This window comes from Silurus aristotelis (assembly GCF_946808225.1).
Source record: "Silurus aristotelis genome assembly, chromosome: 20".
In the NCBI taxonomy this organism is placed as follows: domain Eukaryota; kingdom Metazoa; phylum Chordata; class Actinopteri; order Siluriformes; family Siluridae; genus Silurus; species Silurus aristotelis.
The window spans coordinates 10,108,389-10,130,851 of NC_139593.1; the positions used below are offsets into that span (position 1 = coordinate 10,108,389).

Genomic DNA, 22,463 nt, shown 5'->3' on the forward strand with positions numbered 1-22,463 from the left:
TAACCCAAATTTTAACTGTTTGGCCTCAATTTTAAATGTTATGTCTGTAGAAATCAGGCCTCATCAGGCACCGCTTACCACCTGCTCAAACCATCCCAAATATGAAGCATGATGGTGACAGCATCATGCTGCAGGGGTGTTTTTCTGCAGCAGGGACTTTGCAATTGGTCAGGGTTGAGGGAACGCTGAATGGTGCAAAATACAAAGATATTCTCAATTAAAACCGTTCCACAGCGCTCAGGACTTCAGTCTGGGCCAAAGGTTCACCTTCTTATTTGACAACAACCCTAATCATACAGTCAAGACAACATAGGAGTGGCTTAGGGACAACTCTGTAAAAGTCCTAGAGTGGAATGGAATGGAGTTCATTTTTTGAACATCTCTAGAGAGAGCTTAAAGTGGCTGTCTACTGAAGGTCCCCATGCAACCTGACCCTGCTTGAGAAATTTTGCGTTGAAGAATGGCAGAAAATTCTCCAGTCCAGGTGTGCACAGCTTGTTGCATCATACACAAACTGACTCGAGGGTGTAGTTGTTTCCAAAAGTCCTTCAGCTAAACACTGAGTAAACGGTTGGAATGCTTATGTACATGTAATATTTTAGCTTTTTTTAAACAAAAAATGTACAGACATTTCTAGTATTCTGTTTTCACTATGACAATTATGGGGTAAAGACTGTAAATTTTATATATATATATATATATATATATATATATATATATATATATATATATATATATATATATATATATATCAGGGCAATCGATTATCACTATCGCATGACTGTCATGAGTTAACTAGTGATTAATCACAACGTAATCGCACATTTGTATCTTTTCTAAATGTACCTTAAATTTGTAATTCTCTAATCAACATGGACAAATATGGATGCTTCATGCAAATGTATGTTTATTATTAGTTAAATCATACTCAACATAGAGCATAAAGACAAAATATTCTTGTAAATGTTTTAAAGTAATGAAAGTGTTTTACATTACACATAAATCATCAGGACACCAAACAGAACTGTTTTCAAATGGACGGTGTTAATTGCCTGATGTGTGCGTCATGGCGGATTTTGGTGCTTGATTTGAGGCACATCAGTAAAACAAATGTAATTTTTTTTATTTTTTATATATATATATCCAAGTAAAGAAAGGACGTAGTGAATAATGTGTGTTGCGTTAAAGGTTTCAGCTCTTTTATATTTATTTATTTAGATTTTTTATAAAAATGGTCATATATATATATATATATATATATATATATATATATATATATATATATATATATATATATATATATATATATATATATGAATTGATCATATGCATAGTGATGTGTATATATAGTTGAACTGATAAGTAAGGACAGAAGTCTCCATTTTTTCTTGTTCTAGAATGTTCTATAGAGTCTCTGACCACGCCCATTTATTTCTTCACAGGGGCGTGGCTAAAAAAAGAGCGCGCGGGAAGCACACAAGTCAGACAGAGGGAGGAGGAGGAGGAAGAATGAGGATAAAACATGGCGGCTGTATAGTGTGACAGCCTTTCAGACAATGTTTAAAAAAAAAACGATCATTTCTTTGTGCATTGAGTTATTCAAATCATGACAACTCATAATTTTTATTCTGCAGACCTCATTGAATTAAAGAACTTACTTTGATCATAAGAGATAAAAAAAAAAAAAGTTGTTATGTGTATGACTGTCCTTTTCTGCACTATTTAATGGCAGTAAGTGACGTCACTAAAATTGTTTGTATTTTGGCGCGGGTTCAGGTGCGATATCGGCGATACTCGGCGCACATCGAAAACCCGCGCGCTTCGACTGTCTTGATTGGCGGGTGTCACGTGGCGAGGCGGTTTCCCGCGTTGGGCGATGTGCCATCCTGTGGCCAGACTGCGGAACAGCTCTGTGGTTCTTCTTATTGTCCTATATCGCCCCCTAATGGCAAACATGCTTAAAAACAGTTTTATTTTAATGCTGAGGGATATGAACAGTCAGCCTTCTACCATTATATGATTTCGGTAATTAACATGCACCCAATTAATGGGATTAAAACGTTTTAGGCAAAAAAACTACATAAATGTGGCATTTCATCATTGTTTTTATTGATACAATTATAACAATAAAAATGTGCAAGGTGTTTCAGTTGTTTATAACAGAATCTGTAAATATGCAGGTCTGTGTTGTGTGTCACAAAATGACTGGCCAATAAAAATAAATGCAAAAATGCAATTTACAAAAAAACCCCAACCCACATTTGATTAAGAAGGTAATATAATCTCAGCAAAAGAAAAGACTTGTTCAGAACCCAGTGTTGTCATGCCAAAAATCAGATTTTATTTAGCAAATAAAGCCAGGCCATTCCAGGAAGTACCCACAAACGCAGTCATTATGATCATTATACACTATTATATACCTTCTTCAACAAACGATGTAGGACCCACTTATTTATTTAACACCTTTTTTCATCTGCCACCAACATAAAACTTTAGTTCTTTCTACTTCTGCAGGACCCCATGTCCCTCCTCTGCACATGTCCAAACCATCGCAATCTCTTTTAAAAGACTATATAAAATATTAAAAACTCCATAAAAACAATTCAGCATCCCTTCCCTGGTTCTATAATAGGCAATCTGGTTTCTGCTACACATACAGTTACTTTCTGTGTGTCATTTCTCTTAGTTTATAATCGATAGCCTTTTCATATCCCAAAGTCTTTTAGGTTAAATTGTCAATTGTGTGAATGTAATAGAGGGTTGTCCTAGCTCTAGTGAAAAGTGGTACCTGAAGATAAATGATGCTAGGAGATCATATCATTGTCTCCGTTGGTGTGTGTTGCATGTTGCCAGCTACAAATAAAATTGAACATATTTTATTTTATTCTTTTCCATATATCATGCTAGTGTTGTCAAAGCTAGTAATATCTAGCTTGTAACCTCACATGCATTTGCCCTAACAGGTATTCTTCTACATAATAGTTAAATAGATTTAGTTAGTTGCTGCAGGTCTTCCGGCTCAGTTCTTACTCTTCTGCTTTTTGATGATTTTCTGACATTAGCTACCTTATTTAGTTATGTCAAACTGGTGTTTCCTTTCATATACACCACATGGGTTCCCTGCCATTGCCTGATACAAACTTCTTCTTCTTCTTCTTCTTCTTCTTTCGGCTGCTCCCATTAGGGGTCGCCACAGCGGATCATCCGTCTCCATACCACCCTGTCCTCTATATCTGCCTCTTTCACACCAACTACCTGCATGTCTTCCCTCACCACATCCATGAACCTCCTCCTTGGCCTTCCTCTTTTCCTCCTACCTGGTGGCTCCATCTTCAGCATTTTTCTACCAATATAATTCATGTCCCTTCTCTGCACATGTCCAAACCATCTCAATCTCGCCTCCCTCACCTTGTCACCAAAACATCCTACATGTGCTGTCCCTCTAATAAACTAATTTCTAATCTTGTCCATCCTCGTCACTCCCAACGAAAACCTCAACATCTTTAGCTCTGCTACCTCCAGCTCCACCTCCTGTCTTTTACTCAATGCCACTGTCTCTAATCCATACAACATCGCAGGTCTCACCACAGTCCTATAAACTTTTCCTTTCATTCTTGCAGATACTCTTCTATCACAAATCACTCCTGTCACTCTTCTCCACCCACTCCACCCTGCCTGCACTCTTTTCTTTACTTCCCTAACACACTCTCCATTACTTTGCACTGTTGACCCCAGGTACCTGAACTCCTCCACCTTCTCCACCTCTTCTCCCTGCAACCGCATCACTCCACTGCCCTCCCTCTCATTCACACACATGTACTCTGTCTTACTCCTACTGACTTTCATTCCCCTTCTCTCCAGCACATATCTCCACCTCTCTAGGCTCTTCTCAACCTGCTCTCTACTCTCACCACAAATCACAATATCATCTGCAAACATCATAGTCCAGGGAGACTCCTGTCTGACCTCGTCCGTCAACCTGTCCATCACCACTGCAAACAGGAAAGGGCTCAGGGCCGATCCTTGATGCAGTCCAACCTTCACCCTGAACCAGTCTGTCGTACCTACTGCACACTTTACTGCCGTCACACTGTCCTCATACATGTCCTGCACCACCCTCACATACTTCTCTGACACACCTGACTTCCTCATACAATACCACAACTGCTCTCTCGGCACCCTGTCGTATGCTTTCTCTAAATCCACAAATACACAATGCAGCTCCTTCTGTCCTTCTCTATACTTCTCCATCAACATCCTCAAAGCAAATAAGGCATCTGTGGTGCTCTTCCTCGGCATGAAACCATACTGTTGCTCACAGATGGTCACCTCTTCTCTCAGCCTGGCTTCCACTACTCTTTCCCATAACTTCATGGTGTGACTGATCAACTTTTTTCCCCTGTAGTTACTGCAGGTCTGCACATCTCCCTTATGCTTAAAGATCGGTACCAGCACACTCCTTCTCCATTCTTCAGGCATCCTCTCCCCTTCCAGAATCCTGTTAAACAATCTGGTTAAAAACTCCACTGCCATCTCTCCTAAACATCTCCACGCTTCTACCGGTATGTCATCTGGTCCAACCAACTTTCCATTCTTCATCCTCTTAATCGCTGCTCTCACTTCCTCCTTACTAATCCTATCTACATCCTGCTTCACCAACTCCACATCCTACAACCTTCTCTCTCTCTGATTTTCCTCATTCATCAGCTGCTCAAAATACTCCCTCCATCTTCTCAACACACTCTCCTCACTAGTCAACACATTTCCCTCTCCATCCTTTATTGCTCTAACTTGCAGTACATCCTTCCCAGCTCGGTCCCTCTGCTTGGCCAATCGGTATAAATCCTTTTCTCCTTCCTTAGTGTCCAACCTCTTATACAGTTCCTCATATGCCTTTTCCTTGGCTTTCGCCACATCCCTTTTAACCTGCTGCCGCATCTCCTTGTACTCCTGCCTACTTTTCTCATCACTCTGTCGATCCCACTTCTGTTTTGCCAACCTCTTTCCCCTAATGCTCTCCTGCACTTCCTCATTCCACCACCACGTCTCCTTGTCTTGCTTTCTATTTCCAGATGTCACACCAAGTACTTTTCTAGCTGCCTCCCTCATCACTCCTGCAGTAGTTGCCCAATCATCCGGCACCTCTTCACCACCACCAAGCCCCTGTCTGACCTCTTCCCTGAACCTCACACTACACTCTTCATCCTTCAGTTTCCACCATCTTATTCTTCTTTCAAACCTTACTTTTCTCCTCTTCTTCTTCGCCTCCAAAACCATCCTACAGACCACCATCCGATGCTGTCTAGCTACACTGACCCCCGCCAACACCTTACAGTCTCCAATCTCCTTCAGGTTGCATCTCCTACACAGAAGATAATCCACCTGTGTGCACCTTCCTCCACTCTTATACGTCACCCTATGATCCTCCTTCTTCCTAAAATACGTGTTCACCACTGCCATTTCCATCCTTTTAGCAAAATCTACCACCATCTGCCCTTCCACATTCCTCTCCTTAAAACCATACCTACCCATCACCTCCTCATCACCTCTGTTCCCTTCACCTACATGCCCATTAAAGTCTGCCCCAATCACCAATCGTTCTTTCCTAGATACACCATCTACCACTTCATCTAATTCACTCCAGAATCTTTCCTTCTCCTCCATCTCACAGCCAACTTGTGGAGCATAGGCACTGATGACATTTATCATCATCCCTTCAACTTCCACCTTCACGATCATCACCCTATCAGAAACTCTCTTCACCTCCACTACACTCTTACTGTACTCTTCCTTCAGAATCACCCCTACACCATTTCTCTTCCCATCCACACCATGATAAAACAGTTTAAACCCACCTCCAATGTTCCTGGCCTTACTCCCTTTCCACTTGGTCTCCTGAACACACAACACATCTACCTTTCTCCTCTCCATCATATCAGCTATCTTTCTCCCTTTACCCGTCATAGTACCAACATTTAAAGTACCAACCCGAACCTCTACTCTCCTACACTGCTCCTTTTCCTGCCGTCTCTGTAGACGCCTTCCTCCTCTCCTTCTCCTTCTTCGGCCAACAGTAGCCCAATTTCCACCGGTACCCTGTCGGCTAACGATACCTGTGGCGGTCGTTGTTAACCCGGGCCTCGACCGATCCGGTATGAAATTCTCATTTGTGATCCGCATATTTGATTTGGCACATGTTTTACGCTGGATGCCCTTCCTAACGCAACCCTCCCCATTTACCCGGGCTTGGGACCGGCACTAAGAGTACACTGGCTTGTGCCCCCCTAATGGCTGGGTTCATTGCCTGATACAAACATTTTAGCTAAATGATTCACAAATTCAGCAGTTGTTCCAGGGTTGTTGTTTGTTGTTGTGCAGGTCCATGTTGTAAATTACTGTACAACAATTTTCTATTCAATTTCTGCTGTTTTCATATTTGTGGATATTGTAGATGATAATCTAGTTACAGAAAAGTCAAAGGAACTCAAAAAGTGATGGAAAACGTTTATTAAATGATGTAATAAATAACACTTCAAAACATAACACTCGGCAAGAATACCGTCCTTGTGATGTAATATTTCACTCATTAATGATTAAATAAATAAAAAGTTGTTTTCGTCCAAAGATGCATGGCAGAATGTAAAGGGTCTGAGGTGTGTTACAATTAAATTTGTCATGCCTAAAGGGATCATGGCTTGACCTGTGCTTCGGCTGAGACACCAAGTGGTTAACACCAAAGTGAACATCTAGACATCAAGCAATTCCTTTGTTTCTGCGATATACATGCACACTGATATAAACAATGGAAAACATGGAATATAAAAAAAATCATGAATATGTTGTTGCTTGAACACTGGAAAGATGGATCTAAAATATATAAAGGCACATTCTCTTTCTCACAAACACACTTGTGCACACACAGTCTAAAAATGTTTACAAAATTTATTGGGGCAACCCTTCAAAAACCTTGTGTTTTAAATTATCAGAGATTTCTGCTTGGTACTTTGTGTGCTGTTCTGGATACTGAGAGAGTCCTGAATTAGTGTCCAAAAAAAAACATTAGTTATCAGGGTAAGCTATGTAAAAATTAGCAGCAAGTGGAAAATGCTGCAGTGAGTTAAGAAACAGTTAAAAGGAGTGAACATCAATGTATCATCATCAAGGCTTACAAAAACCTTTTGAGTCCTGAATTCTTTTGGCAGGTAGAGAATAGCTGTTAGACCACACAAAGGAGACTTCACAGAAAGATTTAATAACTTCTCTGTATTGTGTGCAGTTGAATGGCAGTGCTGTCATCCATCCATACTGTGGCATGTTAACTTTCAGGAGTAACTACAACATCTAGACAATAAATTCAAGAGGATCTAGCTTGAAGTGCTGTCATTATGTGTGTTAAAAAGGGCGTTTAGCGAAAGAGATGCAACAACGAACATGTTTAGATGGTTGAAAAGCTTCAGCAAGATGAACTCCACAAGGGCACGTGCTAATGTATTTATCCACAAAAATATTATTTATTATTATCTTTCATGATCGACATACAGCTTGTCGATTGTTCTCTTGGCTGATGATTTCACCCTCACAGGTTGCTTTCCTGGGTGCTGTTGCTGGTTGAGAAAGGATGGAGTCCTCCATTGTCATTGAGCCTTTTGGCCCGGTACGTCTCGTAGTGGATGTTGTGGGTGACCTCTTTCAAATCTTGAAGGTGAGACCTATAATATATTATTATTATATAGCATTTAATATTTTGCTAAGGCAGTTATACCTGAATTGGGTCATTAAAATTATGAATGTCTAAAGATAAGTTTAAAGAATAAACACTTCAAGGCATGCTGTAATTGGTTTTGCAGATGCATCTGCACCGGCAGTTAATTGCTGGAGCTATAGGCAAAAATCCATATTGATAGTTTTTCCGGCTTCTGGCCCGTTGTCATTACAAGAGCAGCCTCTAGAGGCAAATCACTGACACCATGTGCTGTTTGTTTTTACATGTGAGTCAGCGAACTGCACAGAGAGAGCTATATTATTTATTATTTATTTATCATTTATTAACTATATATTTATATTAATTAATTAATGTACTCATATATTTTCCTTTAGCACATTATCACAATATATTACTGCATTTTTATTTTTGTAATGAAATTCAGTAATATTTTACAAGGAGGGTTGTGTTTTTTTTTAAATCCAGTATCCATCAGTTCATTAATCTGTTATCGGCAAGTACAATCCAACCTAGCTATTAGTATCGGTAAAATCCACTGTCAGTCAATCTCTAGAATTGAAAGTGAAAAATTTCACCTGATCAAGAAGTCCCGTAGTTGAGAGAATTCACAGTGATTTGGGTTTTCAACTAATAGGAGAACAAAAGAAGAAATTAATTGTTAATTATTTTACAATCTTCAAAAAGAGTTTAATTGGATATGGGACTGTCAACTAGGGAGAAACATACAAGAGGTGAATGGGTACAATGACTGATCAAAGATGCTCTCAAAATGTCTCCCAGCAATTACTTGGCAAATGCTCATATAAGAGAGATAATTAATCATCTCTCTCTCTCTCTCTCTCTCTCTCTCTCTCTCTCTCTCTCTCTCTCTCTCTCTCTCTCTCTCTCTCTCTCACACACACACACACACACACACACACACACACACACACACACACACACACACACACACACACACACACACACACACACACACTGTCTCACTCTGCTTCCCTGCTAAGTGAGATCAGTGAAGCAGAATCCTCTTTTATGCCTTCCCAGTGGTATGGAACTAACTGATTCACACACTGCTGTGTCCAAACACACACACACACACACACACACACACACACACACACACACACACACACACACACACACACACACACACACACACACACAAAACCATCCAGTTTCTCCATATTGAAGATGCCTAGAAGTTGAACATTTCTGTTTGAAAAAATAATCAGCTGTACAAATAATCAATCAGAAGAAATGGGATGAGTCCTACATTGGAATCCTTCAAGTCTGATATAGGTGGAAGGCCAGAGAATGACACAGTGAGCATACTCACCTTCTACTATTCCCCAGGCAGTCTTCCGACCCAGAACCCGTTTGCAGTTGACTTGGTACTCTTTGTCACTTCCCACTACTGCAAAAGGCATGGTCTCCTGCACACACACACACACACACACACACACACACACACACACACACACACACACACACACACACACACACACACACACACACACACTTTTAATAAGGCCTGCTATGTTAATTAATTTATGAGGGTAAACTGATGAGTCATAGATGAAGAGCATAATACAAGTAGAGCAATGAAGGGTAAAAACTAGGATAGGAAATAAGGTACCAAAAAGAAGAGCGTCAGTCAATTTTTATGTACCCTGATCTTATCGTTATCTGCCTTGTCCTCCTGGTCTTCATCAAACTCCTTTTGTGGATAAAATTCGATTCCACACACTTCCAGCTCCTTCCTTACCTAGACAATAGAAGAGTATACACACACACACACACACACACACACACACACACACACACATATATATACAGTACAGACCAAAAGTTTGGACACACCTTCTCATTCAAAGAGTTTTCTTTATTTTCATGACTATGAAAATTGTAGAGTCACACTGAAGGCATCAAGGGCTATTTGACCAAGAAGGAGAGTGTTGGGGTGCTGCGCCAGATGACCTGGCCTCCACAGTCACCGGACCTGAACCCAATCAAGATGGTTTAGGGGTGAGCTGGACCGCAGAGTGAAGGCAAAAGGGCCAACAAGTGCCAAGCATCTCTCGGGAAACTCCTTCAAGACTGTTGGAAGACCATTTCAGGTGACTACCTCTTAAAGCTCATCAAGAGAATGCCAAGAGTGTGCAAAGCAGTAATCAAAGCAAAAGGTGGCTACTTTAAAGAACCTAGAATATGACATTTTTCAGTTGTTTCACACTTTTTTGTTATGTATATAATTCCATATATAATTCCACATGTGTTAATTCATAGTTTTGATGCCTTCAGTGTGAATCTACAATTTTCATAGTCATGAAAATAAAGAAAACTCTTTGAATGAGAAGGTGTGTCCAAACTTTTGGTCTGTACTGTATATATTGTCATCACTGTTACCTATTAATCTACACAGCCATACATTCATCCAACCAGCCAACCATGTACTCATCCATCCACCTACCAATATATGACCAAAGGTATGTACACACCTGATTATCACAATCTTATATATACTTGCCAAACATCCCATTGCTAATCCATAGATATTAATATGGAGTTGTTGAATCTTTGGTCCTATAATAGCCTCCACCTTTTTGACTAGATTTTACAAAAAGTACTATTTTAATTCTAAGGCATATAAAACAAATACTTTAGAGTACAGAATATTGTGACCTTAAAGGGACGATTTTGGGTTTAAAGGTCTTTTTTTTTTTTTTTTTTGGCCATATAGTCAATCACTCTTCAACTCATCCATCCTTCAATTTATCCATCCATTCACTCTTTCTCACCCTCTGCTTGAACTCTGTTTTTTCCTCGGGAGTCAGCGTATCCGCTTTGGCAATGACAGGAATGATGTTCACAGTTCGACTTAAATGCTTCATAAACTCAATGTCTAGCTGCCTCAGTCTGACACAAAGTGGAAGAGAGACATAGATAGATAGAAAGGCAGAAGGTCAGAGAGAGTAAATACAGAACAATGGAGAGAAGGGGGTGGGGGAGCAGTTAATAGATTGAAGAAGAAAAGAGAGCGCTTGCTAAACCAACCATAGCAAGACATAAATAAGCCTGATATGATTCATGTACCCCAGACAACCATTCAGACACATTCTATTAACTGGCGTCCAGTGGGTACACCCCATTTTATTAACATTGTATTGAATCTCTTTCCTCGAGACTTAAATGTAAAAGATTTTCCCACATTGTTTGGATATGTTCACACAAAATCTTTTACTATATACATTATCCTACTTTAGTTAGTTAAAGCTTACGAGTGTCCAGTTGGAGATATGAAGTACAAGCAGCAGTGCACTCGGGTGTCCGGGATCCGTTTTTTACGGGCAATGTTTACTTCTTCCTTCAGAAACTTCTCATACTGCTCATTAATATATTTAGATATTGGCTCCCAGCTGAAAACACAAGAGGAGACATTTAGGTCATTGAATAGAATATAATTCAAAGACAGGTGACAGGATGGAAAGCTGGATCTATTGACATAAATACAGTGATTATAGAAATCCATTCTGTGAAAACCTCTTCACTCACCAGTTTTCATTGTTGATCTGGTCTCCAAATCCAGGGGTATCAATCACTGTCAGTTTCATCTTCACACCACCCTCTTCTATCACTACAGTACAGAAGAGTAACAAACCACGAAAAAATTACATAAACCATAACTCATAATCTAGAAAATAAGATTCTAAGATACTAAAATTGTAAAATAAATCAGAAAATCAGGGAATGCAATGGAAAATGGGCCTTCATGCGAATTCTATGTGTAAATATAAAGCTCTATTGCAAAAAACTGAGCCTTGCTTAGCAAATTAAATGTATTCATTTTTACATAGAAGTGAGCAATGCCTTCCCAAATTGTCTGCGCATTGCAAGGATGAGCAGTGCATATAACTTAACTTCAAATGACAATCAAAAGTATATAATAAAATCTTTTTGCCACTGGATTCAATACATCATCAGCACTATGCACTCGTAGATTTGCCTCTTCCAGCCTCACAAGTTCAAACAGCAGTTAAAATGCTTTACATTTTCAAGACATTTTTATGACAAATGCAATGCAGCGGCAATGTCAATACAAAAAGCTTTTCACAGAGTACAGTCACAACCCCAAAGACATACAGCTGACAATACAACAAATATTTCACATATACAAAAAGGGGATTTTCCCAAATGGAAAGAACTCAACACTGGCATACTATACTTTCTGCCTGCACATTTAACACACTTGATACATTAAGCCTACACACCAGTGTGTCTCGGCAGATTTAGGGTCTGGGCTAAATGCCATAGCCTACTGTTTTCCAGCTGTGCACAAACGCTGGCACCCATAGGGCATTCAGTATCAGGCCTGTGGCAATGCCCAGGCCAGAGGACATGGCAGCCTGACTGTGACTCTGTCAACGTCCTTAAAAACAATGAGATCCTTGTTTTCACAAATAGAGTAAAAGACAAAGAGAGCATTAGGAACTTATCTTCTAGTCGAACATATAGTGCTGTGATCTTTGTGAAATGGGGTTTTATTTTGGGTTTTATTTCGGATTTCAATATTTGTTTTGTTTTTCATAAAGGACATCCAGCCAAGCACACTAAAGTGACAGCAGTGGGACAGTGGGACTATTTAACTGAATTTGTTATTATTAATGGAAAAAGTTTTTTAGACATCCAGCATTTAACATCTGAAAGATAATCGGCAAATATTTGCAGTCGCTTCCACCAGGTTTCAATGAAACCTGCATACAAATGGTAGGAAATTTTGTACTGCTATAAGACAGACAGATAAGTGGAAGCATACGCAATAAAAACATAGGGCCGAAGATGAAGCTCGGACGAACACTACAAGTGATAGGTGCAGAGAAAGAGGAGAAATGACAAATTTAGGTAAACCAATTTAAAACAATTTCCTTGATGCATACTTTCAAAATATTACTTTTGTTTAGAAATGGGGAAAGCTAAGAAAATTCTATGAGATGTAATGATCCAGACTGTTACAAAGATTTGCATCTAGACCACTAGCTTTGTTAGAACTTACCATGTGATACTGATTTAATCTCCACAGTTTTGGGTATCTTCTCATCACGACTCCAGCTAGAGCTCCGCCTGCTCACCTGAGACTTAAATAGAGTATTCACCATGGTGGATTTCCCTAAGCCACTCTGACCTAGAAGAAAGGAAAAAAACATGGGAATAATGAAAAGGGCGCAGGAAAATGTATTCATAGAATTGACAGAAAGTCAGCATAAGTTATAAGTTGGCATGTTTGTTTCAGGAATATCTTGAAGATCTCAATGCATAGTTAAATATTTTCACTAACCCACAATCATGATGTTGAAATCAAAGCCAGTTTTCATGGTCTTCTTTCTCATCTGTTCAATAATGGTGTCTATCCCAACATATCCCAGCAATGTTGAGCCTCCTCCTGATCCCTGACCTCCAGCCCCTGACCCCTGGAGTGGCGCAGGGGGGATGCCAGAGGGTGGTACCACATGTGAAGGCTTGACGGGGACGGCAGGTTTGGGTTTCACTTCTGGAGGCACGATTTCTGACATGTCTTTAGCAAGAGAAAGCAAAAGTGAGACTGAGACATAAGAAATGTAGATATACATAGCCTAGTGTTTCACAGTTCTGTAGTCCTCGACATGTTTTAATGTTGTTCTAGAGGTAAAGTATGGAATTTGGGCAACATGCAGAGCCTACAGATATGTTCTGGTTATGTTACATACTATTAATGAAGTGTAACTATAAGTGCTTATAATAAAGGTCAAAACCTTCAAAAGTGTCTAAACTATCTGCATCTTATCAGTGCTTGTACTCTATCTGGGTTATAACACTAGAGAGTGGTGAATATGACACCCTATTAATACAATATATTTTTGGCCAGATTTTTTTGCAAGGAGCAAAACCACAGTTAATGTCAACAAATTTTTAGTTACAAAACAAAACAAAACAAAAAACAATTCATATGGTTATTTTTTGGTTTCTTTGTTTTTGTTTTTTTTGGGTTTTTTTGGCATTCAACTCTCACATGTTCAACTCTATTAGAAAGTGGTGAGATGCAGAAATGCTTCACAAACCTTAACATTCAATCAAATGTAGTCCCAGCTACCAACCTGCAAGTGATTTGTCTTTAAACTTGTTTCAACTGATTATGAAAATAACATTAACACCTGTTGGTAAACATTGTATGAGGTACACATAGTGTTTTATAGTCTATTTAGCAAGTTTTCTCCCAGAAAATATTTTAAAGCAGACTGGGGTTTCAAGATGTGCTGTGCAAGCTATTTTGAAAAAGCACAAAGAAATGGGCAATGTTGAAGTCTGTAGACCAGGGGTGCCCAATTCGTCGATCCCGATCTACTGGTCGATCACAAAGGTTGTGTGAAAGGCTATACCTCCGGCATGAAAACAAGAAACAACTTTACACGCAAACATAGGAACCGGGGTGCAGAAAAATGGCAGCAGGTGCTCTGTAATGATGAGTCAAAATCTGAACTATTTGGCTGTAGCAGGATGCAGTTTGTTCGCCGAAAGGCCGGAGAGCGGTACAATAATTAGTGTCTGCATGCAACAGTGAAGCATGGTGGAGGTTCCTTGCAAGTTTGAGGTGTGTAATAGTCTAATATTTCTTCAAATTAGGTTGCAATTGTTATAGCTGTGCAATAGACAGTTGTATTTAATTCAAATGTACCTATGAATCAAAGCATTTGACAAACTTTGGAACAGAAATGTTAATAGGTCAAGTACTATTGGAAGAGAAATATTCTGTACAACAATCTGTTTTAGGTACGCACATCTTTGAAAGAGCAAGTCATTTAAGCACAGAACACAAGGATCTAAAATCATGGAACCCTTTTATAAGGCATTTTAACGCATATGAAGCCACAAAGACACACGTGTTATAAATAGAATGAGTTCACTGTCTCTGCATCCCTGTGGACTGATGTCCTACATTCACACTGCCTAAATTAGCAGGAAATAATAAATGATCTCACAACCCACACTGCAATCTTGAATAGAGGCAAGAAACACGAAGGTGTTTGATTATTATTAATATTAATTTCATTATTATTGTTATTGTTGTTGTTATTATTATTATTATTATTATTATTATTATAAGATAGCAAAAGCTACACTTATACCACTGATCAGAAAAGGCGAACAGGAGCTTCCCTAAACCTCGTGACGGTGGATGGATGTCCATTGTGTCCATCACTCCTTCATTCAGTCTGGCATTTCTCGGTACCGCTCCTTAAACGTGTTGTTAGAAACACAGACTCACCGGTTCGGTTCTCCGGAGCTTCTAAAAGGAAAACGCAACAAGATCTACCCCGGTATGTAGGTCCTGGAGCTGCTTAATAGAGAGCAATGTTTGGAAGATCTCACGCGGTTCCCGTCCTTCTGTCCCTCTGCTTTCCCTCCCTTCCTCCTTTGTCGTTGCTTAGGAGACGAGAGAGCATGATGCAGCGCGCATGCGCAGATCGCCATTTTTTTTAGTAGATAACGTTCAATTTAATTACAGAATTTTTTTATTGGTAGAGCGATTTCAACAATAAATATTGTCTCAAATCAGCTTTACAGAGATAAAACGGTTATATGGTTCTCAGAATTATGCTGCAATCAGCTCTGCAATAGACAAATGGGTGTATTTAATTTAAATGTACCTATAAATCGAGGCATTTGACTTAATTAAATTGGAAACGGAAAACTGAATGTTAAAGTGCTCCGTTAAAATGACGGTCAACTCGACATTTCGATCAGCAGTTAAAGGCCTTCACCTTAACGTGTCGATATTGTAACTAATAAATTGATTGTATGTTGCTTTTTTGAATATATATGCAAAAACACTGGACTGCCATAACTTCATAACAAGTAGAAACAAATACCATTCATTATCTGTTTACAGTGGCACCTGTCATGGGGTGGGATATATTACTCAGTTCTTGAAAGTAATATGTTGGAAGCAGGGAAAAATGGGCAAGCATAAGAATCGGATCTACTCTGACAAGGCAAATTTTATAGCTAGATGACTTCTGCAAAAACGACAGGTTTTGTTACGTGTTCCCAGTTTGCATTGTGTGTGTTGCATATTCACTGGATTCCCTGCCACTCTGACCAGGATAATAATCTATAAGTCGTTAATAATGATCAATGGTGAAGGAAGTACACAAACCATGTACTTGAGTTAAAGTAGAGATACACTAGGTAAAATATTACTAAAGTAAATGTGCTCCCTTTAAACTTTTACTTGAGTAAAAGTACAAAAGTATTTGCCTTCAAATGTACGTACGTGTATGTACGTGTATGTAATGTAAGTTCCAAAGTTTTATGATTTATTATTATTATTATTATTATTATTATTGACACAAGACTCTTGCTAAAACTCAGTTTATGTGAAAAGACTCTAGAGTTACTCTTAGCACACCAATCTATTAATAGAATGATATTAACAATGATTGATAGCTATTAAAATGATCATGAGACCAATACCTTCTTTAAACTACTCCAAAAAACCACACAAATAAGGTCTGTGGCAAGTTAGAGTCAGGAGTTTCTTCCATAATTTATTATACTTAAAATGTTCTGCTTGATGTTGAATTAAGGCTGAACTGTATGTTTGTGCTACCACCAAGATACCACCAAGATACCACCAAGTGGCAATCCAAACAACTTCAAAACAGACTGCACTCTACATTGATTGGTGGCTTGCTGCGTGCGCTTGACCTGTTAATTTTTTATCCATTCATAAATAAAAAGGAACGATTGATTTCACAAACTGTAGTTGAGTAAAAAATAAAGAATTTGATTTACTTAAACTTCACTACATTTCCACTACATCCCCAAATGGAAATACTTTACAAAAAAATCGAAAAAACTACTTAAATATAGTAACAAATTACATTTACTTTGCTACCATCCAACACTGATAATGACAGACCTTATCTGATAACCTTAAATACAAATGTTTAGTTTTCTCAGATTTCTTCTGACCCTGACAGAAGTTCTGTAGCAAGTTCTTCAGAAAGCCTAGCTCAAACTACTAAACAATTTCTTTATGCAATTCAGTCGCAAAGGCAAATTATAGAGCTGTAATTATAATTATAAATAATAATAATTATTGGCTGTTGTATTGTTTCTGATTAATACATTAATTGTTTTGGCCTTTTGCAGGTCACATATTTTTTACATAATAAAAATATTTTTGTGTTACCTATGAAGATGATTTAATTTATACAACTACAACTGAACTACAATGAGATCTAACATAGAAGTTCTATATATTAAGCACTGTTATATAAATCATTCATACATTTATATTCATATTCCTAGTAAAAAAAAAAATTATTCTTAAAGACAATAAAAAAAAGTTTTTGAGCTGAAAAAAATTGCCATTCTCAATGCATATATAGGCATTCTTTAATATACTTTTCAGTGTATATTAAAAAGTATGGCAATATGCCAGGAGACACTGTCAATGCTGACACAGCTCTCTTACAGGCCAAGACAGCTACAAAGACACAAACATAACTTAATGAGCAAACACCCATTAGCAATTGGACAATTCCAGCTACTCACATTTTACAGCACTGTCCCATGTCGCGTTTTCATATGCATCCTGTTTACTTGAATGCCACCACTTTAGCTCACATTTACTCGATCGCATGTCAGTGCACTGTGCATGTTGGCGTACGGTGCGGCAGTGAGCGCCAAATGCTTGTCTCATGCCCTGTTTTATCTTCCTATGCGGAAACATGCATGTGTGCAGACTGATAAGATGACATGTCTCTCTTTTCCCCAGCCAATGTTATTTATTGTAGGTTTAGTGTACAATATATATAGCAATCAGGGCATAAAATTAAATGCTGAGCTCACTAGCTGTTTTTGCAAGTTGTTTTAGTAAAGTAGTTAGTGACAATGGTTACTGTATTGAGCAGAGTTATCAAGTGATTGTGATTGTAAACTTTACCCAATTTTAATTGCTGTTAGATTAATAACAAATAGACAATACTGTAGCTGGAAGTGGACCCCCTGTGGACCTTTTTTTTTTTTTACACTGACATGTAATGCAGCTAATCTTCATGATCAGGAGCAGAATAGCCAGATAGACAGACCACTTAATTCATCTCAGAGGAAATTAATATGTACCACAGAGAGTAAAATGTATACTAAAGCAATTATATTATAAATTGAAAGATAGCAATACATATATATATATATATATATATATATATATATATATATATATATATATATATATATATATATATATATATATTTTTTATATATATATTTATATATATATATATATATATATATATATATATATATATATATATATATATATATATATATATTAGGGCTGTCAAAATCAATAATAACGCATTAACACAAATGCAAGCATGCATTTCGGTTTGACCATTTTTATTAAAAATATAAATAAATAAATATAAAAGAGGCGAAATTAAAACCTTAAAAAAAACACACATTTATTCACAAAAACTGAAAAATACCTTTTAATCACTAAACTTTTGCTTTACTGATGCGCCAAGTCTCAAATCAATCACCAAAATCCGCCATGATGCACACAACCGGCAATTAAATACATCCATGTGGAAACATTGCGAAAGTTCTGCTGGGTGTCCTGATGATTTATGTAATTTAAAATACTAAAGTTAAAACATTCACAAGAAAATGTTTTCTTTATACTCTATATTGAGTATAGTTTCACTAATAAACATACATTTGCATAAAGCATCCATATTTGTCTAGGCCCATGAGTATTACAAAATTATTAATTTAAGGTACATTAAGTTAAGATTAATCACGAGTTTAACTCCTGCAATTAATCGTGATTAAATATTTTAATCGGATGACAGCCGTTATATATAATATATTTGAAGATGGAAATTAATACATATGTTTATGCAACTAATTTCTTTGTTCCTTATTCACACAATTACAATCTAGCAAGAAAAATTCTAATCAAACATAAAGAGTAGTTATACTTTAGAATTTACAAATTTTTAAATATATGATAAACTTAAGCATTTATCGTTATTTTTTGTGTTACAAAATTGTTTGACTCACGTGTAAATGAGAATATACCAGGAAGTGGGATTATCTCTTGTTCGCTTTGCCTTCCCTCAGAAACAGATGGTTTCCTCAGTAGGGAATCATCCTGCGGATGTAACTGAGCAATATTCACTTGTTCAACTGTCAAACTGTTTTCTTCTATTAATGTTTGTTCACATCCTTTGTCAGCTCCGGATCGGGGCATCCAGTCACCCCTAGAAAGTTGTGGAACGGCTGTATCTGTTTGTTGATTCGGATAAATGTGCAGGGCTTTTGGGAAACCGATTTGGGGCAGGTCATGGGGGGCCTTTTGAATTACTGCATCTTCCTGTGTATCTCTGGCTGTGTGTGTGCTTGTAGACTGCATGCTACAAGATATCCCACACTTTATCTGCACATCCAAACGTTTGTGTTTTCTTAAGTGTATGTCTTCCTTTAGAGAGCTTGTTTGACTTGAATTAGATTTGGAGGAATCTGTATCTGAATGATTGTGGCTCTTTTGCGATGGCTTTGAAACATTTTTTTTCTGAGACCCTCTTCTCCCTGTTTCCTGAAAGGATGCTTCCTTCTTTCGTGCATGAGTAGATACAAGACATGTGGATTTTCTGCTTGAAAAACTATCTGCTCCTTTGATCACACGTCTGCAGATTCTGCTATTCAAAGGGAATTGGTCAGTCTGGTTGAGTTGCATCGGTGTGTAAATATAATGTGATGTAGTTGTTGCTGTTTCATGTTTAGAAATTCCGTCCAAATGACCGGATTCAACAGATGATCCATGACTCTTCAAAGGCAATGGGAAGGAGTTTGTCTGCTTGGTTTGACATAGTGTTCTAATACATGTGTCTGTTTCTGAAGCGTTGAACCGAGGCTTGCTGATATGAGTAGACTTGTGGTTTTCAGTAAGACTGGTATTTGAATCAAGCAAAGAGTAGTTGCTGTTCTCATAAGCGTCTGCAGGATCTTCAGGTTTTATTTTCTGTGAAATTACAGAGATTGGGCATGTGTGAATCTCTAGATCGCATTTTAGAGCTTTGGAAAAGGACAAAGACTGTTTTGGAAAATCTTTATTGTCTTCAGGAAATTCCGAGGATGATTTGAGTTGACTGTCAGGTCTTGGATTGCTCTGAAGCCTGTTGATAAGACCTGAAGTTGGATTGCCTTCATCAGACTTTGCCATCGGTGGCTCAGATTGAGACATTTCCCCACCACTCACATCTTTATTTTTCTGCATTTGAAACAAAGCATCAGATTTTTTCGACTTTTCCTTGTCAAATAAAAGTTTTGATCCAAGGTTTTCTCTCCTTGTTTTGTTTAACCCCAGACGCGCTTGAATTAATATGGGATTCTGGGTTAAAAGTCTCCTTTTATACAATGCAATGCTTTGTGGTCCTTTCCCTATGTGTTTTAGATTTTGGTGACTTAAGCTTTCCTTCTTAGTCATGATATCTCTGATGGATTTGTCTTTTGAACTAATGTCTTTAGAAAACATGCCATGGTACTGGTTTCTAGGTAATTGTTCCTGCCTTTGCTTTTGCTGAATTCTTGTTTTTGAGATGGGAATTGATTTAGCCCTCCTCTCACTAAATGATATAGTTGTTAATTTAGACTGCTCATTGTCTGATTGGACAATGGGTTGGATTGAATTCTGTTTTCTTGGAAGGGATTGCCTGGAGAATTCCAGACTACCAGTAAGAGATGCTGGTGTGCTGTAAAGAAAAACAGCAGTGTTTCACTATTATTCCCATCCGTTCTTGGCACTGAAGTGGCAACTTTAAGGATTACAGAGACACTACATTTGAAAAGAATTACCTGCTGCATGAAACAGTGTGGGGTAAAGGATCAAGGGGCCTCCCAATGTCACTGAATGAGGAGATGTGGATAGGCCTTCTCATGATGACAGGGGAAGAGAGTGGTACAGTACATGGAGAGTGTCTAGTAGGGCTATGAGAACCAAGCAGTTGGGAACATGGAGAAAGCCTTGTAGGGGATGAATGAAGGGGTCTTGGGGAGGGGGAAAGCCATCTTGCAGGAGAGGAAGAGGACAAAGGGGATGGACAAGGGGATGGGTATAAAGGAGAAGAAGATGGTGAAACATTTTGGGAAGATGGAGAAAGCCTTGAAGGTGAAGATGAATTAGTGAGAACCAGACTGGGGGAGAGACGAGCAGGAGAGGTAGATAAGGGAGAAGATTGATTTTGAAGGGCTGGAGAGAGACGAGTAGGGGATGTAGAGGATGGATGCTGCAGAGAAGGTGAAAGTCTTGTAACAGAGTGAGAGGAAACATACAGGGGACATTGAAAGGAGGTAGAAGGAAAAGATGTTTTGGTGTGGTTCAGTTCACTTTGGTTCATATTGAAGTAGTGGGTTTTAGTTAAACAAACAGAGCATATTCCAAGCAACTGCAACAGGTTAAAGATGTAGTTTAATCCATAAAAAAATTATCAAGCAAAAGCAGCCTTAAAAAAAAACAGTGATAGAGTTCAACAAAATGATGTTATTGAATGCCAGTCATTGACTACACACATCATTACCAAAAGTAGTATCCTCAGTTAAAAACGCACTAACTGTAAAAAGATTATACATAAATTGTTCTGAATAACACATGTTCAAAGAGTTATATATGACACATAAGACAGAAGAAAAAGAAAAGTACTAAAACTGACCTTTTAGTCTGCATCTCTCTGCTGGCTGGAAAAGACGGAATGAGAAAATGAGAGAAAAGCAGGGCAACAGGAAGTGGTGGGTACCAGAATCACATTCCCTCCATTCTTTTCATCTAAAGCCTCGCTGTCTCATGCACCCACTCCCATCACTCCATGTTTGATAAACGATATACGAGTGTGTGAAATTCCCTAAGGAGCATGAAGAAACATTAGAAGAGATGTTGCGAACAATATATAAAGCGTTTTGGATTAAAACCTTGACTAAAAACAACCCCTTTTAAAATGTAGTTGATTTATGATGCGATTTAAAGAGTGAAAGGGTAAAATTGAAATAATTGAAAAAGTGGTCGGAATGCTATTTTATTTATAATCTTTATATGAAGATATGAAAAAATATATAAGGTAGTATTTTTAGACTACTATAATGCAATGACACTATCTCTGCTGCAATCTTGAAAAAAAAAGTGGACGTTTCTTAGTACTGCAGTACTGCAGCTTAAACACTACAGTCCAAGGATTATACACTACTAATTAACACATTATCTGTCTTATATTAAAATCACACCTCATGATAGCATGACGTTTTTTGGTATTTGGCATAGCGACATACAATTATCTTATTTATACAACTGAGCAGTTGAGGGTAAAGGGCCTTGATCAAGGACCCGGCCACCAATTCCCTGTTGTCCTGTGGAAACCCAGTCCCAATGCACACCCCCAGTCTCAATCAAAAGAAACATTCTGGAAAGAATATATGTATTTGTGTCTTATAAAACAGACATTATCTAATAACTCCAAGTAATATACTGTATTTGTATTCAGTCATAAATGTTATTCAACTTTCCTCAGGTATATTTTCTCATATTTTCATTGAGTTTATTTCCAACAAGAACTGGCACTGTCTCACATAGAATACTGGACGACTACTAATATATTCTGTCACTTATTGTAAAACTTGGCTTTCTTATTTAAAATAACACAAACAGGTTTAA

General features: G+C 38.0%; 1 protein-coding gene across 4 annotated transcripts; it reads right to left on the minus strand.

Annotated features, from left to right (window-relative positions):
- Positions 1-6,492: 6,492 nt before the first annotated feature.
- Positions 6,493-21,531, minus strand: septin3 (septin 3). Of its 4 annotated transcripts, none has more exons than XM_083522535.1 (12): positions 21,472-21,531; positions 20,618-21,264; positions 18,824-20,514; positions 13,053-13,289; positions 12,771-12,899; positions 11,273-11,354; positions 10,999-11,136; positions 10,519-10,636; positions 9,390-9,485; positions 9,057-9,153; positions 8,299-8,350; positions 6,493-7,709 (listed from the first exon to the last, which is right to left on the minus strand). In XM_083522535.1, exons 2-12 carry the CDS (start codon positions 21,157-21,159, stop codon positions 7,577-7,579), a joined length of 3,315 nt encoding a protein of 1,104 aa, XP_083378661.1. In that variant the 5' UTR covers positions 21,160-21,264; positions 21,472-21,531; the 3' UTR covers positions 6,493-7,576. The 4 variants fall into 4 exon arrangements, with proteins under 4 accessions (XP_083378661.1, XP_083378662.1, XP_083378663.1 ...); XM_083522536.1 differs by having other exon boundaries at positions 20,618-21,067; positions 21,472-21,501; XM_083522537.1 differs by lacking the exons at positions 18,824-20,514; positions 20,618-21,264; positions 21,472-21,531 and adding an exon at positions 17,312-17,457.
- Positions 21,532-22,463: the final 932 nt, after the last annotated feature.

What these genes read in the sequence shown, in the direction of transcription:
- septin3 (XM_083522535.1), bottom strand. Translation starts at nt 21,159, where the DNA reads ATGAACCAAAGTGAACTGAACCACACCAAAACATCTTTTCCTTCTACC. An exon ending in TTTCAACATCATGATTGTGG is followed by an intron (nt 12,900 to 13,052) that starts GTTAGTGAAAAT and finishes CCTTTCTTCTAG; the next exon opens with GTCAGAGTGGCTTAGGGAAA. An exon ending in TGCCTGGGGAATAGTAGAAG is followed by an intron (nt 8,351 to 9,056) that starts GTGAGTATGCTC and finishes TTCTCCTATTAG; the next exon opens with TTGAAAACCCAAATCACTGT.